At 39.2% G+C, this 15,365-nt stretch overlaps 1 protein-coding gene and 1 long non-coding RNA gene across 3 annotated transcripts in view; one reads left to right on the top strand and one right to left on the bottom strand.

The window, feature by feature from the left end:
* LOC121194518 overlaps window positions 1–15,365 on the top strand; it is a 54,375-nt gene that overhangs the window by 10,731 nt on the left and 28,279 nt on the right. The gene's annotated exons all lie outside the window — the stretch shown is intronic.
* On the bottom strand, window positions 13,866–15,356 carry tmsb4x (thymosin beta 4 X-linked). Its single transcript, XM_041057439.1, has 3 exons — window positions 15,200–15,356; window positions 14,367–14,479; window positions 13,866–14,262 (listed from the first exon to the last, which is right to left on the bottom strand). Exons 2-3 carry the CDS (start codon window positions 14,464–14,466, stop codon window positions 14,231–14,233), a joined length of 132 nt encoding a protein of 43 aa, XP_040913373.1. The 5' UTR covers window positions 14,467–14,479; window positions 15,200–15,356; the 3' UTR covers window positions 13,866–14,230.

Genomic DNA, 15,365 nt, shown 5'->3' on the forward strand with positions numbered 1-15,365 from the left:
GTTGACAAAGGTTATTTATGCACTGAGTTTAAAATCTGTTTCATTTACATTTTAAATGTCTATCCAGTGCCACACCACCAAAGGAGAGTTAACATGATGATTTTAAAACTACAGTGAAAATAGCTTTCAGATGAGAAGGAAGTCTGCTGTTAAACACTGTAGTTTAGGTCAGCAATATAAGTCTGTGATTATTTTGCCAGACATTCAATGCTCATGTCAGGAAGCAGAAACGTTTCAGCCTGTTAAATGCTAGTTATATCTCATTTTGTTTATATAGCGAGAGGTCAAAACAAAGTCGGTCTGGACGCTCCCATTGTTGAACCCATTTATTGCAACAATTATACATATTTGAGTTTGGTGTGGCTCTGCTCCTGTGATCCTCCAGAACAAATTAGTGTAACATGGACATGTCTGTGAGCCCACAAACACTCTTTAACAAAGTAGGGGATACACAACAATGATTAAGATGAACCTGAACTCATATTGCAGGATCCACATGTATAAAATCCTAAATGCTAATGCAGGAGGAAATCCTTAGTTCATTAAAGCTTACCTTTATAGTTTAGCCATGCAGACCACCTAGTTGTTTGAGTTAGACTGCAGTTACTGTATGCATAGCATATATTTGGTATTTGGTATTCTGACACCAAATCAGTTTCCCTGAAGTTCAGGTATAGCAGTGCTTGACCTACAATCACATGTCAAAATGTCTTCCATGAAAATGACTGTCATGACTAGCCCCTGTGGGGGCTGTTTTCTGAGCCCTCGTTTTGTTTTGAACCCTTTTGTGGATTCTTGGACTCTTGTTTAATTTGTTAAGTTTTGTTCATAGTTCCTGTTTTATTTTTAAATCATGGCCCTTGTGTATCTTGTCTTGTTCTACTTCCTGTTTTTGTCTTGTTTCCCTCCATGTGTGATTGTCTGCCCTAATTGGTTTCACCTGTTGCCCATTGCCTTGCGTATTTAAGTCTCGTCGTTTCCCTGTTCTTGTCATTTCGTCTGTCAGAGTCTGTCTTCCCTGTGTTTGTTCCCATACCTGTGCCTTGCATTTTTCCCCACCTCATGGACTTACCTTGGTTTCCTGTTTTCAAGTAGGAACTTTTGTATTTTTGTTTTGTTTTGTTCCTGTGTATTTTTCTCCCATGTGGATGATTTTTGGTTTATCAAAAGACTTTTAGTTTACTCCTTTTGCTTGTCTTGGGGGTCCTTCCTGCAACTTGACTCTATATGATCTATATGATCATATGGAGTCATATGACATATGACATCTCAAGCATGCGAGTCATGCATACTGTACAGTCGAGCTGTCTCCTTGGTGCTACTCTGTGAACTGTGTGTGTGGGTTCTGTCCTTGGGTAGGTGTCAGGTGAACCCGATGAAGCCGTTATTGTCACAACAACAGCACCCTCGTCTGTCCAGAAGAACGCCATGGCATTTAGACCACAACTAAAACTTATATATAACATAATAAAACAGGATTTCTGTGCAACACAGTGGCTGGTGGGCCTCGGTTAGCTAGTATTCAGTTTAAAAATATCCTACGCTGAAATAGTGTATGTGAATATATTTTTGCATGAGTGAGAAATACGAGATTGCTTAATTTATGGTCATTATAAAGCACTCTGCTGTTGGTGATATAGTATGTTTATATTACTGAGATTTTTACAAAGGCCTGACAAATTTTGCTGGATTTTTTATGATATTTACAAATAGTTTCTTTCTAACAGTGCATGTGTATACTTATTACTTAGTATTTGTGTTGTATAAATTTTATTAATAAAAGTATCTGCTTTGTTGAGATTCACTTTTAGTTGTTCCTTCTTCCAGGAGGGGGAGACATAGTTCAGCATTTGTCTATAATAAAGAGCTAAGGAGTAGACAAAAGGCCATGTGTTGCAATAGATTTTGCAATCAACCATAGGCTGTGTATCATCCTATAATTACCAGCTTGTAATTTAGTTAGTTTCATCTTCACTCCTTATTGACTGTGTGTCTCACTTCATTGATTTTTTTTTTCTTTCTGTAGGTCTGGTTTAACATGATTTGTGGTTAAATGTGCTGTGCCTAGATCTGAGCAGAGATCTCAGATGTATGTGAGTGGAATTTTACTAGCAGTGGTGATTCATTGAGTGCTTTGTCATGTTTCTGTCACCAGAGGTCCCTTTGTGTCTGCATATATTTTTCATTGACTGACGAAAGCTGCATCATATCCTGAATGAGAGTTTGAGGCACATTAGAAAAAAGGACGGCTACCGATTGGCGAGAGGTTTACTTTGCTGTTTCCTGTAGCTATTAACATGGACGTCTAAACAGTATGGGGTTTGACCATTTTAGTGCATATGCTAGATTCACACTTATGTAAGTCACATCTGGCTGTTTTCATGTACCACCTTTGTCTGTGTCTTTGTTTCCTTATGTTTTTAAACCAGCCACAAAACAAGGCTGCAACGTAGCACAGCACTTTGTTTGGACATTGCTAACCTTCAGGATATATGTTTCCCCACTTCCTGGAAAAGCACCCTTCTCTCACTTTACTTAACTCCAAGTTTTCAGACATAAATCAATCAAATTTGTTAATACAGCTGATACTGGGCATAACAAGCACTAGTTTAACTGCCCTGCAAAATGCCTTTTTGTTACTTTTTGAGAAAATCAGATGCCTTTATGTGGGCACACACAGTCATCCACTCAGAGTCTCTCACCATGACCCATGAGCAAGACTTTTACTATAAAAGGAGAGACAAGACTGTTGAAGAGTTATTTTGAAAGTGATGTGCATACACAACCACATCCTGCCCTGAGTGGGAGATGGCATGAGCAACGAATGCACTGCAGAGAGTACTGACTGCTGTAAAAAACGGGCCACTGCTCATCAAAGATATTGTGATACACACTATTTCAGGTAATGTGTTTAAATATATTTCAGCAGTGCAGTCTAAATGTGCATAAAGTCTGTATAACAGGCTAATTCAATAAGACTGTGTGCAACAGTCATTTTTGCACTTTCTTCTAAATATGCTTAACTAGTCAGTGAAACAAAAATCTGGCATCAAAGCTTCTCCTAAGTAAGACATTTCCTCTGCATCGCAGTGCAATTATTCTGAAAACCCTAAACCTGATCAGTCATATATTATACAAGGAAGATTGCAGTGGTGCAGAGAGAGAGCTGTGACTTCCCCTTGCAAGAACTTATGTGACCTTGAGAAATTTTTTTGATGGGGTGTGTGCAATTCTGACTGGAATATGCATCATACTCATGTCTCTAGAGCAGACAGAGGATCAAGCAAATTACAAAGACAAATTGAATTTGCGCACACTACTTGTATGAAGTCAGGTGCCACATGGCAGCTAAGGACAGAGACACGAGCTTTACATAGGGTAATTTTTGGATATTTTTTATATTTTCCACATTAAATGTCTTAAAGAAGCCTTTACTCTGATATTTCAACTTTCATTTTTGTCCTTATAGTTGTAATTTTATGGCTCTGCCCTGTTCGTGACCCAACAGAAACCTCCTGTAATTCACACTCAGAAGACATAAGTCCAGGTGCTCCTCCTGGAACATCTGCTGCCTGCCGATTACACAGTGACAGGCTGCTGCTAAGTGGAGTTGAGCACAGTGTAACCAGAGTGGCAGACCTTGGGGGATTCAGGCCGTGCACAAGATCACACTGACTCCTCACCATGACAAGTGTGATGGACTATACACAGGTTTTGGCCTCAGCTGGACACCCGTTCTCCTCTCATTAATAATGGAGCATTGGACACAGTTGTGCCATGCTGTGAGGGTGGCCTGATGGGGAAGCACCAGACCTCTCAAGAGGGTTGATCTGTAGTCCACCATTATTTATTAATGTACTTGCCTGGCCAGGGACGTTACAGTGACTTACAGAAACTCTTTTGCTGGCCAGTTGCTTTGCTGGAGGTGCATTGCTGTCTTCCTGTATTAGAGGAGGCGACTGTTGCTTCTCTACTTCTCAGTTTGGTTTATCTCAGTGATGCATTGCCACAAAGGTTAGGGTTGATTTCTTTTGAATCATCCTCCTTGGTCGATCCTCTCTAGATCCCACACATCACTGAATAACATTACATATGCTCTATACAGCACAAAAATCTAAAGATTTTGTCTTTGTGTTTTTTTTAGACATCCATTTCTTAAAATCTGTGGTTGTTTAATGGGGAACTTCCCTTGTGTACTTCCTGCCACATGACTATATCTATGTCCTTTTCAAGCAGCCTACTTTATTAACCTTCTTTTCAGATTGTGTTGTGCTTTAACATTTCCCTATACGATATTTTACAAATTTACTATTATTTAAAAACTTTTTTTTTTTTTTTTTAAATCACTAAGGCCGTCTTGCTTTACTCATTATGTGTGCTGTATACTAGTTATGTTGATACCTGGTACAGTTAAAGTAGTTAAAACTATAGTTTGTTTTTAGGTGTAACACAAAACATACAAATTCATGCAACTGTAGTATGGAAATGTGCATTTTCCATGCTGCTATTATCAAAGCTACAATTAAAGGAACATGTTACTGTGATAATGAAGCTGTAATTGTTCAGTAGCTGAAATTTGTATTGTTCTTTGATGTCTGTAGAGGTTCAGTTTACCATTTAACCTTTTAAACTGGCATGACCCTAAAGGTTAGAGTTTAAAACTGCCCTTTATTCTTCTTAAGAGGAGAAGTTCATGGTGGGTATAATTACACAACTATGTACCCTAAGAAGAGAGCCCACCTCGCCTTAGTGCAGTGATCATGTAAACTGCATGCCTAACAGGATAAGACATGCTGCAGTATCACTTTTACTTCTTACCATGTCTGCGCACAAGAGCTTTAATTTTCGTTGCACTGTTTTAAGGATTATAGGCTCCTGGAAATACATTTAAAAAATGGCTGTGCAGTTATTACAGACTTGTGTGGTTATCAGCAAAAGTCTATGAAAATGAAACAGCCAGATTTCATTTCCTGTTCCTAGTTATAATGAGTTTTGTAGCTGTTGCTGCAGGGACACTCAAAAGACAGGGATAAAGCTAAAAAAAAAGAAAAGAAAAAAAAGCCTTCTACGACCATGACATTTTAGACTTACTTAAATTAAAAAAAAAACAAAAAAACTCTTTAGATGTGAGAGGAGTATATGCATGGTTTGGTGTTTTTATACATACATTCCATGTGGGTGTGTTATTTATTTACAAACAATTAAGTAACTAAGCATGCAAGTTCTGCTTGATTCATATTTGCATGGTGTTTGAGGTCCTGACAGACAAGAATGAGGCTTGTATGCTACACCTACAGGTTCCTCTGTAGCAGTGCACAGCATGAAATGGAAACTGCCCGCAAACAAAAGGAAGAGAGAAAATGTCATAAATAGCAGAAGTCTGAAGTACCAGTTCAAAAACTCTGGCCCATACTCTGTCTTGACGACTTCCATAGACTCACTTTGAGCTGTGAACACAAACATAAGTGCTCTCTAAGTGCTTATCCACATTAATCAAGGGGAGATTAAACCATTCTCAGAGCAAATCTTAGTGGCTTTGTTTCACAACAAGTTTTTTAGACTACTGCAGACATGGGCACAGAACTTGCATTAGATGGAATGTGAGTTCTGTGTGTACGTTTAAGGCTTTATCACAAATGTAAAGATCAACATGTAAATCCTGCTTTACATCCAGTTGAGACATGCTGTATGTAACCAGCGCTATAGGAGCACTGATAGCAAAGCACATTCCTCAGACGGGTTCCATCAAGTTGTCTAACTCCACCAGGTTTAGTGTGTTTCTGCTTGAAGAGCTCTCCAGTTCAAGTTCCCCTTATTCTGGACCATGCTAGCATAAAATAAAAATAAAAATCAAACATTAAAATAATTTAATACACTCATCATGCAGGAATTGTTTATGCTTGTACAAAAACAAAACATATACTTGACACACAATCGGATATATGTCAGGTAAAATACAATTTATCATCATCTATTTTCATACATACAAACAGACTTCTTCCAAAGAAAAAGTTTCACATGTGACAAGTATAATGTGTGTAGCTTTTGGGAGGATCTCTGTACACTGCACAGTTAGCACATAATGTTCTTTACCACTGCCTGACATTTACGCTGGTGATCATAGAACAAGCAGTGAGAGTAAAATCTTGGCGCACACTTTAAAATCCTGATGACATCATTGTAAGTGAATTTAAGTCTCTACACACGCCTCTTTCTTTACCTACACCCTGTGTAAAATGATGAACAAGTTCCTTTTGTCTTCCTGACCTGCGTATGAACAAGAATTACAAGTTCAGCAGTTAGGAATCTGGTCAGCAGAATCTTCAGCTGTATTTAAATACTGTTGAGATGTAAGTCCACCAGCACAGTTGGTTTAACTGTGGAGTTTTGTTTCTACAGTAAGGCACTGCAGCTCTTTAACCACATCCTGTTACACACCTTTGAAACTCCTGGGTTCACACAAATTCACAAACAGGCTGCTATACTATACACCTGTAAATTGCAACATGATGAGATGCAAAGGATGTTTAACAGTCAGAGCATGATAACATTTTCCTGTCAATAATAGTGCGTGATTCACTTTTACTAAGGAATAATAATAATAATAGTTTTTGTCATGCTATTGCAGGACCAGTATCAAATAGTAACACAAGTGCTCTGAAAAATTAAATGGCATATTATAAGTGCTCAGGAAGTTATATATCATTTCAGAGCGTTGCTAATCCTGTGCAGACAGTGTAATAAGCAGTTGGGTAAACCATACTGTAGGTTTGAGAAACATCGCTGTGACTACATAAGTGGGAGGAGGAGAGGTTGACACATAGTGGAGCTGTAAGGATTTGTCAAGAGCTTTATCCCTCTCTGGTATGATGATGAATACAAGCCCAAAGGACGTAACTAGCAACATCATTAGTAGAGCTTTGGTTCTTTGTGTCCAAAAACAACAGTCGCATCAGTCATGTATCAATGCCCTGTCCTAATTTTTCATGGGGAATATTGTTAGAAATCTAACCTGTAAGTAGAGACAAAACAAAACTGGAGGGTTGTTTTATTGTGTGTGTCATTTTCTGTCTAAATGCTTAGGTGTCACACTGCTGTGTGCTTCAGGGAGGTACTAAGTGGTGTAGCCTACTGCTCTGTGCTGAAAACTGAACTTAAGTCTGAACTCTAGACAGAGACACTTGGTCTTTCACAAAAAGGAACTAGTTTGCTTCCTGCTGTGCATACAGCCCTCAGCATTTCTCAGACTACACTGCAAAAAGACCTTTTCTGTCTCTTAATTCATCTATCTAATGTCTGTGTCTCTGTAGAGGTCATGTTAATTTATTTATATAAAGCTGTTTATATGTAAGTCATTGCAGGGTGAAAGGATCGCTTACTCAGCCTGTGAGCTGAAAGAACAAATCAAGTTTGCCTACGTCAAATACGTACGCCTCAGCGTTTGCTTTTCCCATTTCTACTTGTCCACCTTGAACTAATCTTGAGAACAAAGACATTTGAAACAATATGCAGATTTACCACAATTAGTTGCTTCCCTAATGAATATATCACTTGAAGGTTCATCTCAAGTGCCTTTTTTTCTCTAAATGTCTCTTACACTTTCAGCTGCAGAGGTCAGGTATTTTCCTAAACTGCTTTGTCAAATACATCGTTTGTACAACTGTTTGTCCCAGCTCTGCATTTTCTCCCACTGTTTGTGCCTCTCGACCTAAAACACTCACATCGAGTACTTAAATCAAATGATTACTGCCACACAAATTCTGTCTCCCCCTTTAAACTCATGCAAGCTGGCATCTCACTTCACACTCGTTCCTCTCACTTCCTGTCCTTCTGTCACACATGATCATTGTTATGATACAAGCTGAAACTCTCACCTTGTTCTCATTATTCTGCATGTGTGCCTTATGGCATAGTACTAAAGTTATAGCTTGTAATACTGTGAATTCATCTGCGTGTGCATGGGCACATTGGTGTTGAATTGGAGCATTTGGGTTGCCAGGCTCACAGCTTGCGACCTACTGTGCACACCAGGGTGACTCTTGCAGCTGTAAGGTTGCATGCACATGTCACATTGAATCACACAACACTGCATCTTTCTCAGTGCACCCGGGACACATCTGCCTCGCTAATCAGATTGCAACAATCTATAGTCCAGCAAACCAAAGAAGCAGTGAGCTTCTTTCTTCTTGGAATTAGGTTGACTTAGTCTAACTCAGCCTGTAACTTTTCTCACTTCCTAGTAAGGCCGTTGAGCTTTATGTCTGTGTGTTCATGTAGAGATGATTTAACCATGCTGTTTTGTATTTATTTCAGAGATGACTTACTTTAAAGGGAGATTAAGAAACAGTGAAATAAAATGTACATTTTTTGTGTTTGGAGATTTAAAAAAAAAAAAAAAATTATGGCTACTCAGACATTTCTCAAGTAGAGGGGGTTATGCTCGAGGAATTTGGACTCTTGGCCCCAGTATTTCTAAAATTCTGGCTACTTGCCTCACTGCAAGTCAGTTTCAACTTCAGCTTCCTCTTTTCAGTACAGTTTGTATGTGTTCACCATTTGTTGTCAAGGCCCCTGGGTGGCTTGTTAAATAATTTTGCAGTTTTTGTGTCTAATACTCCTCTGGCAAACGCTAACTGCTGATTGTCACGTTGCTTTTATAGCTGACAAATCCTGCAAATTGGCTTTTTGAGCAAGTGTCTGTGATTGTGATGGAGATACTTCTGGGTTTAAATCCCTCTCCCTGTGGTATTTCCATCATTTTGTCTGCCTCCTGTTTGTTATTTTGACAGACTCTCACTCACTCTGATGCTTTATAAATGTTATGAGAATTTGTGATGAGATTTTATGATTCACATTTTTGGTGCATCCAGTTGTTCCTCACTGTGTGTGTGTGTGTGTGTGTGTGTGTGTGTGTGTGTGTGTGTGTGTGTGTGTGTGTGTGTGTGTGTGTGTGTGTGTGTGTGTGTGTGTTTTATACATCTGCTTTAGTTAAAGAGTACTTATGTTTCACATAATAACCCACAAGCCTTTTTGGCTGCTATCCTTGCTATGTAATTCAGTAGGACTGACACTATAAATGCAAGGTACTTTCTCTACTAAGTAGGAGGAGCTACTCTAACTGAAGGTTAACAGTTTTCATAGAATAAGGAACAGGTCAGGCAGCTCTGTCTTTGTATTTACTCTGCCTTTGTATTTGTTCTGTTAATAAGGTTTCAACTATTTTAAATTGTGAATAACTAGATCCCCAGCAAAATCTGCACGCAGATAAAAATTTGTGCACCTCATTTTATCATCTAAGTGATTCGTTTGTAGGGCAGATAGATAGATATGTCCCCACTACCACAAATCCACAAAAGTATAGCACAAAGCACATTTCTGGGAGTGTCTTTGTAACACGCAGCAACCATTATGGTGTGTCACTGCACTGGCCAGCCTTTGTGTCTACCTATCGCACAATAGCAGCTCTGCTTTTTCCCACCATGGGTATGATAATGAAGACAAAGATGAATTGTTGTTTCCTTGGCGCGCTCTGAATTAAGAACATAAAGACATTGAACCTCCTTGTACAGATGAATGAACATTTTTGTCCTAGCTTCAGCATCTTATTATACCTATGGATAATGGTGAAAATGGAGTAAACCTTTCTCATATACATCAATTATACTGATAGATTTTTATGATCTTAGATCATATTTAACACAGTGGATCAATGTGAGTGTGTGTTTGATGCTCTGAAGTACTGTGACTGAGCTCATAAGAGTTGAGATATATTTTGACTGTGTTAGATTTTTAGGCTGCATAAAATGCCATATTTCTCTTCCTAATGTGTCTATGAATATTTGTGATTATTCTGTCATTCTGCTATTACTCTATTCTGTTATTCTATCCTAGATAACTAGACAAAACAGATGACTAGAACTAGATACACCTATCTGGTACCATTAGGATTTTATTTTTAACGGACCTGATATATAAACAGTTGAATTATTTATCTCATGTCTTTTGTTATGCCCAGTGCTAATTCACAGTATGTATAATACCTCACAGTCAATCGTGCCACTCTAAAAAGAGAGCTCCACTGTTCACCTGGTCCATGCTGACAATAACAAAAAAATAAATAAATCAAGAAAAACTGAGTGCTCAGCGTAAGCTTTTCTTTTCCCACAGAAAATGATTCATTTTTTTAATCTCCTGAGGAACTGAGAAAATCATTTTGAATTTAAATAATAGGGATCCTGTAGCTGTGATTCATTCACAATAATGCATTAGCTGTCCTGTTAGAGCTCAGCACACTGGCTAATGTATACATTAGTGCTGTGCTGCGTACCTATACCCCTAAAAAATGCAAAGCTGTGCCTAAGCAAGAGAAACAGGCTTGGACATGTAGACAGTTCGAACAAATGTCAAGCATTCTGTTGACCTGCTCAGTGTGAACCAGACCAGAAGACAATAGTTCACTGGGGAGATGAGTTTCTCTTGTTTTGCCTCACCTTGCAAGTATTCCCAACAAGACTACAAGCCTTTATTTTAATCGATGTACATATGTTTTCCCATAACAACTGAGAACACACCTAGATAAAAACCATTGGAGTATTGCATTTATTTTGAGCACTAACACTAATATTAAAAAGAAAAAGCAAAGTACCAAAAGATTGTGAAGTACTGTAGAAGAACATTAATCATAATATGACAAGGAAAATTCTGTGTCAAAACAGAAGTAGCAGTACATCCTAATTTCTGAAGTCACTAACAATTGCACTGATATAGTGATTCTCGTCTTGTTGTTTGGATTTCAGTATGATATGTTATACTGAAAGTAATTGTATGGATTTAGAGCTTTGAACAACAGCAGTGTCTGATAATGTGTGAAAATCTAAGTCTCATGACTGCTACCATGGAAACAGAGCGGAAGAAAGATGGACTGGGGGCTCAGGCTTTAGACTGAACATGAGGAAGTAGTAGAGGCACAGAGATGAGTCTGATCATGCCGCTAGCAGCTGTGAGATCCTGTCACTTCCTCCTGCATGTAAAAATAATAACCTGTAGAAGCTTTTTTTTTTTTTTACTCCTGTATCATTTCCTCTTGAAGACAATGGGAGGTTATGATGGTACATTACTTTACTGCTAACATACAGGGGTGTTTATTAAGTAATATTTTATTTCATGTATTATGAGCAAAGTAGTTTGGCGTTTTTTTTAACTTGTATCAAACCAAACAAGACAAGACTTGATCAGCCTTTCTCCTCATATCGTCTCACACGGCTTCCCACATTGTGACTCACTCATTTACTACTACAGCATGGTCATTTGTTTTTCCACATCTCACATTCGTTGCTTATGCTGTACCATCCTGTGTGTCATAAGCTACGTCTCAGCCTCTTTGCTATGCTAACAGTACAATGTGATTGTTGAAATACAGTATAAGCCCCTTGTAGGCAGCAGAAGCTCCGTTGTGGTCTCATTCTCAAAGCACATTACGTATGTAGTCATAGGCAGTGTCTGAGGCATCTGTGCTCTTCATAGTGGGCTGTAGTAAGTCCAAATCACAGCCAGTCCAGAGGGTGCCTGTCATAACACTGGCAGATGGCCCTGTGGTGCCTCAAGCCAAGTGCACCACAATCAGCCCTTAGTGTTGTTTCAGTGCCATTTGCATGCCTTTTCATGGACGGTTATCAGTTCTTGAATGGGCTAACACCATCATAGAATGATGACCTCCTCAAGCAGCAACAGTCCAAACGGGGTAACTCAGTAAATATTTATGTTATTGCTCTGCCCTCCACTCAGGGATCAGGTTTGAGCTTCCCTTGAAGTATTCTTGAGGAAGATGCTGTGCCCTTTAGCTATATTGTCATTGCTCTCAAGTCTAAGAGGGTAGAACTGATATTAAACAGTTCAACCAAAGTGTGTAGAGAGTAACAGGGGACATTAGCGTCTTATAATGTGTAATACTGGCTAATGTGCACCCAAAAGCACACATTGTTATAGGACAACAAGGAGCTGTTGTGTGACCAGACTGCTCATAAGGATGTTAGAAGACTTGGGCTGGCATCACAGATGTGTGTTAAGTGTATAAATTGTGTGGCCATTTAGTGTTTCTTAAAAAGGTGAAAAAAAAAAAAAAAAAAAAAACTAATGTCCCTTTTCCCGTACTAAAAAATGACTTCAGACTAAATACAGCCTCGTGGGAAAGAGGATGAATGTGAAATTGTGCCAGTCCCTCAGCAGAGCCTATTGTTGTTGTTTCAGCACAGATGTTATGGTCTATAGACACACTCTAGTTACGTAACAACCCCCACCCCCTCCACATGCGATACAGCTGTTGCCTCTGTTCAGCAGAATGAGGGAGAAAAGGTTTTTTCTTTTTTCTTCTCTAAATAGATATTAAATTTTTTTTACTTGTTGACATCCTATAAGTAGTGCAGCCTCTGCAATGCTGTGGTTTACATATTCAATGAGGTCACCAAGATCAGGTCTTTTGTTAACTCAAAGCTCTCAGCACTACTTACTCCACTACAGTATGGAATGATCACAGTTCTGAATGGGATTTTGTTTAATTCTGCTAACAGATTAAACAGATAGAAACAGATTAAACTGAATTTGTGTATTCATTTATCAAAGTAGATAAGATTAGATTTTTTTTTTTACATCTCACATATATTTGTTTCCTTTTCTGAAATTAGTTTTTAGAAAGCTTAACAGCAAAAAGCTCTTAAAAAAACAGAGGCTGAAGTCAAGTACTCAGTGGATCTGTCTGCAGTTTCACCCAGCAGTTAAAAGCTATAGTGCTCCTGTCTTTTAGGTATATGAACACACATGACCTCAGGGCAGATTACAACAGTCAGCCTCAGCCTAGTTCAGGCAAAGCAGTTCAGTGTGTACCTGTCACTTCTTATTACAGCACAGGGTGTCAGGGGACACCCAGTTGTCAGCAGACACAGGTAATACTGTAGGGTAGGTTTCTAACACAACCTGTCATAAGCTTTATACAATGTTATACTACTGCATTATTTTTAATCATTTCCAAACATTGCAGCTGCTAATTTAAATACAAATGGACATCAATAAGTCTGGCTTGGTAAATCAGTTAAATTGAGACACACACTCTTCTAACTCTTCCCTAATCCAGCACCTGTGATCCATTTAAGAAGATGTGATGTGTCTTTTCAGGCATGAGAAGTTCTCAAAATTGCCACTTTGCAGTTTCGCAGTTGGAAGCTGCTGTAGCTACAGCTGGATGAAGAGCGGGGAGGGACTGGAGACGTGCTCCTGCTCAGCGCTGGCTGAACATGGGCCTGGTGCAGCTGCAAGGAAGGAACTACTGAGTGCACTGTACAGGACTAGATAGGGCTGCAAAGCTGGACTAATGTAAAGAGGGTTTGTGGTGGGAGAGTTTGTTTACTGTGAAGAATGGGGCAAAGGTTAATTTGACTCCAGAGGCAAATCTAAGAGTTTAAAGCAGTAAGTTATGGAGACATCCTAGGATATTCAGCTATAGTCATTCCAAGATCTGTGCAAATACTTTGGCAGGTACATCTGTGTAGATCAGTTTCCACTTGGATATTGTTTACAAAAGACAATGGGTTCAACAGCAAAGTGTTGTATGTCAAAAAATGTAAACTCTTATGTGTATGGATTTGTTTATTTACATCAATTAAGACAAGCTGTACAGCTTCTGTTTTGAATTTGATCCATTATTTGACGTGCTGTGAAACCCAGGATTGCTGTTAACATTTGAAGCAATTGAACATTTAGGAATACATTGTCCTCCAAGATAGGCAATTTGTTACTCAAGTGTTCTCATAGCACAGGGTGGGTGAAGAATAGTAAGAGTATTCTAAAGTGTAAAATCAAAAGGACAGAGTCAATTTACATTTTTTATTTTTATTTTGCATATTTAACAAACTTGTGCATTCCAGATTTTTTTTTTACAAAAACACAGCTTTGTGAGCATTCACAGGTGGCCAGAGTAGGGCTACAAGTCATGAAGTGTAAGTCCCCCAGTTGTTTCATAACACACCTTGAGATTCAGCCACAGCAAAACTGATGACCAGGAACCCATGCTGAAATTACGCCACACTTCCTTACTGTACAGAGGGACATCTAGGCAAGCGAGTGGTGTGGTTGTATAGCCATTGTTTGGTCAAATAAGTACTGGAACTTGGAATACATGTTGGAAAAAGTTGAGAAAGGCAAGGCTTGTGGAATGTACAGGGCACAGGAGGACCGGTCTTCATGACGACTCTGACTTCTCCTGTTCGATGGCTGCAAATGGAAGAAGAAAGTTTGCATCATTAGTTCTAAAAGGTTGCCCACCGTAGCCGTTACATATGATGGATATTCTGAGTTCATATGAGACCAGCACATACTTTCTTTGGTTGGCAGAGTGTTTTTCTCTTGAGTCTCAGTCTTCTTCAGCTTGCTCTTGTCAAAGGTTGTGACTTCTGTGATGTCAGGTTTGTCAGCCATGTTTGCAGAGGCTCTGCACAAAACAAGAAACCAGAGACTTTTGTGATTATGTTAGTCTTTCAGTAGAGTTCAGTTAACACACCTGAGCATATAGGCCAAATAAGAATTCTAAACGAAGAAGTTGCACAGTCACTTACAAAAGTGAAAATAACTAGGGTTGAAAAGGATAATGAAGTTCATGTATAAAACGCGTCCTGCGTCCCTTGGCGTCTGATCTGAGAAAAGCTTTGTGTCACTTAGTGAATGTGTGCAGCTGAGGGACCACCGCCCTTTTAAGCAGTCTCCGCGAGCAGACTGGCTTCGACTCATGCCAATCCCCCTCTGAACAATAAATCAGAGAGTGCAGGCAGAGCACATGTTCTGAATATTAGATTAAACATGCTGAGCCAAATACATTATGCAAACCGGCACTGCATGCAGCATTTATATGGTTTCGCAGACACGATGCAACAGCGTGACGTTATGCTTTTCATTCACTCTGAAGCGCCTCTTTGTTCACACTGGGTCCTATTTTCTCTTTCTGTCCATTAGCTTTGTTAGCTTTAACGCATCTTGCGCAGCTGACACCGTTTGATATTGAGCCAGGGCGACGTGAGACGGCGAGGAAAAATGTAATAAACTCATAAACCGTGACCAATAATAATAATAAAAAATCATTCAACAGTCAGGCTAAAGTTAAATAAACGTGTGTGCGTGTGTGTGTGTGATGAAACATAAATGGAAATACACTCACCGGACTTTTGACTCGGAGAAGAAGTAGGACGAAGGTGTGATTGGCGCAGCAGCAGAGTGATGTCTCCGGCTTCAATCACACTATAAATACTGCGCAGTATGCAAATAATCCCCTCGCGTCACGCCCATTGTGTCTAAACCCTGCTTTTCTGCAAACAGATTTCTGC

The sequence above is a fragment of the Toxotes jaculatrix genome, chromosome 15, assembly GCF_017976425.1.
Source record: "Toxotes jaculatrix isolate fToxJac2 chromosome 15, fToxJac2.pri, whole genome shotgun sequence".
Classification (NCBI taxonomy): domain Eukaryota; kingdom Metazoa; phylum Chordata; class Actinopteri; family Toxotidae; genus Toxotes; species Toxotes jaculatrix.

Excerpts from the sequence above, each read along its gene's own strand:
- tmsb4x (XM_041057439.1), bottom strand. The coding sequence starts at position 14,466 with ATGGCTGACAAACCTGACATCACAGAAGTCACAACCTTTGACAAGAGC. Across the intron at positions 14,263-14,366 it reads CACTCTGCCAACCAAAGAAA|CCATCGAACAGGAGAAGTCA; the intron begins GTATGTGCTGGT and ends TTCCATTTGCAG.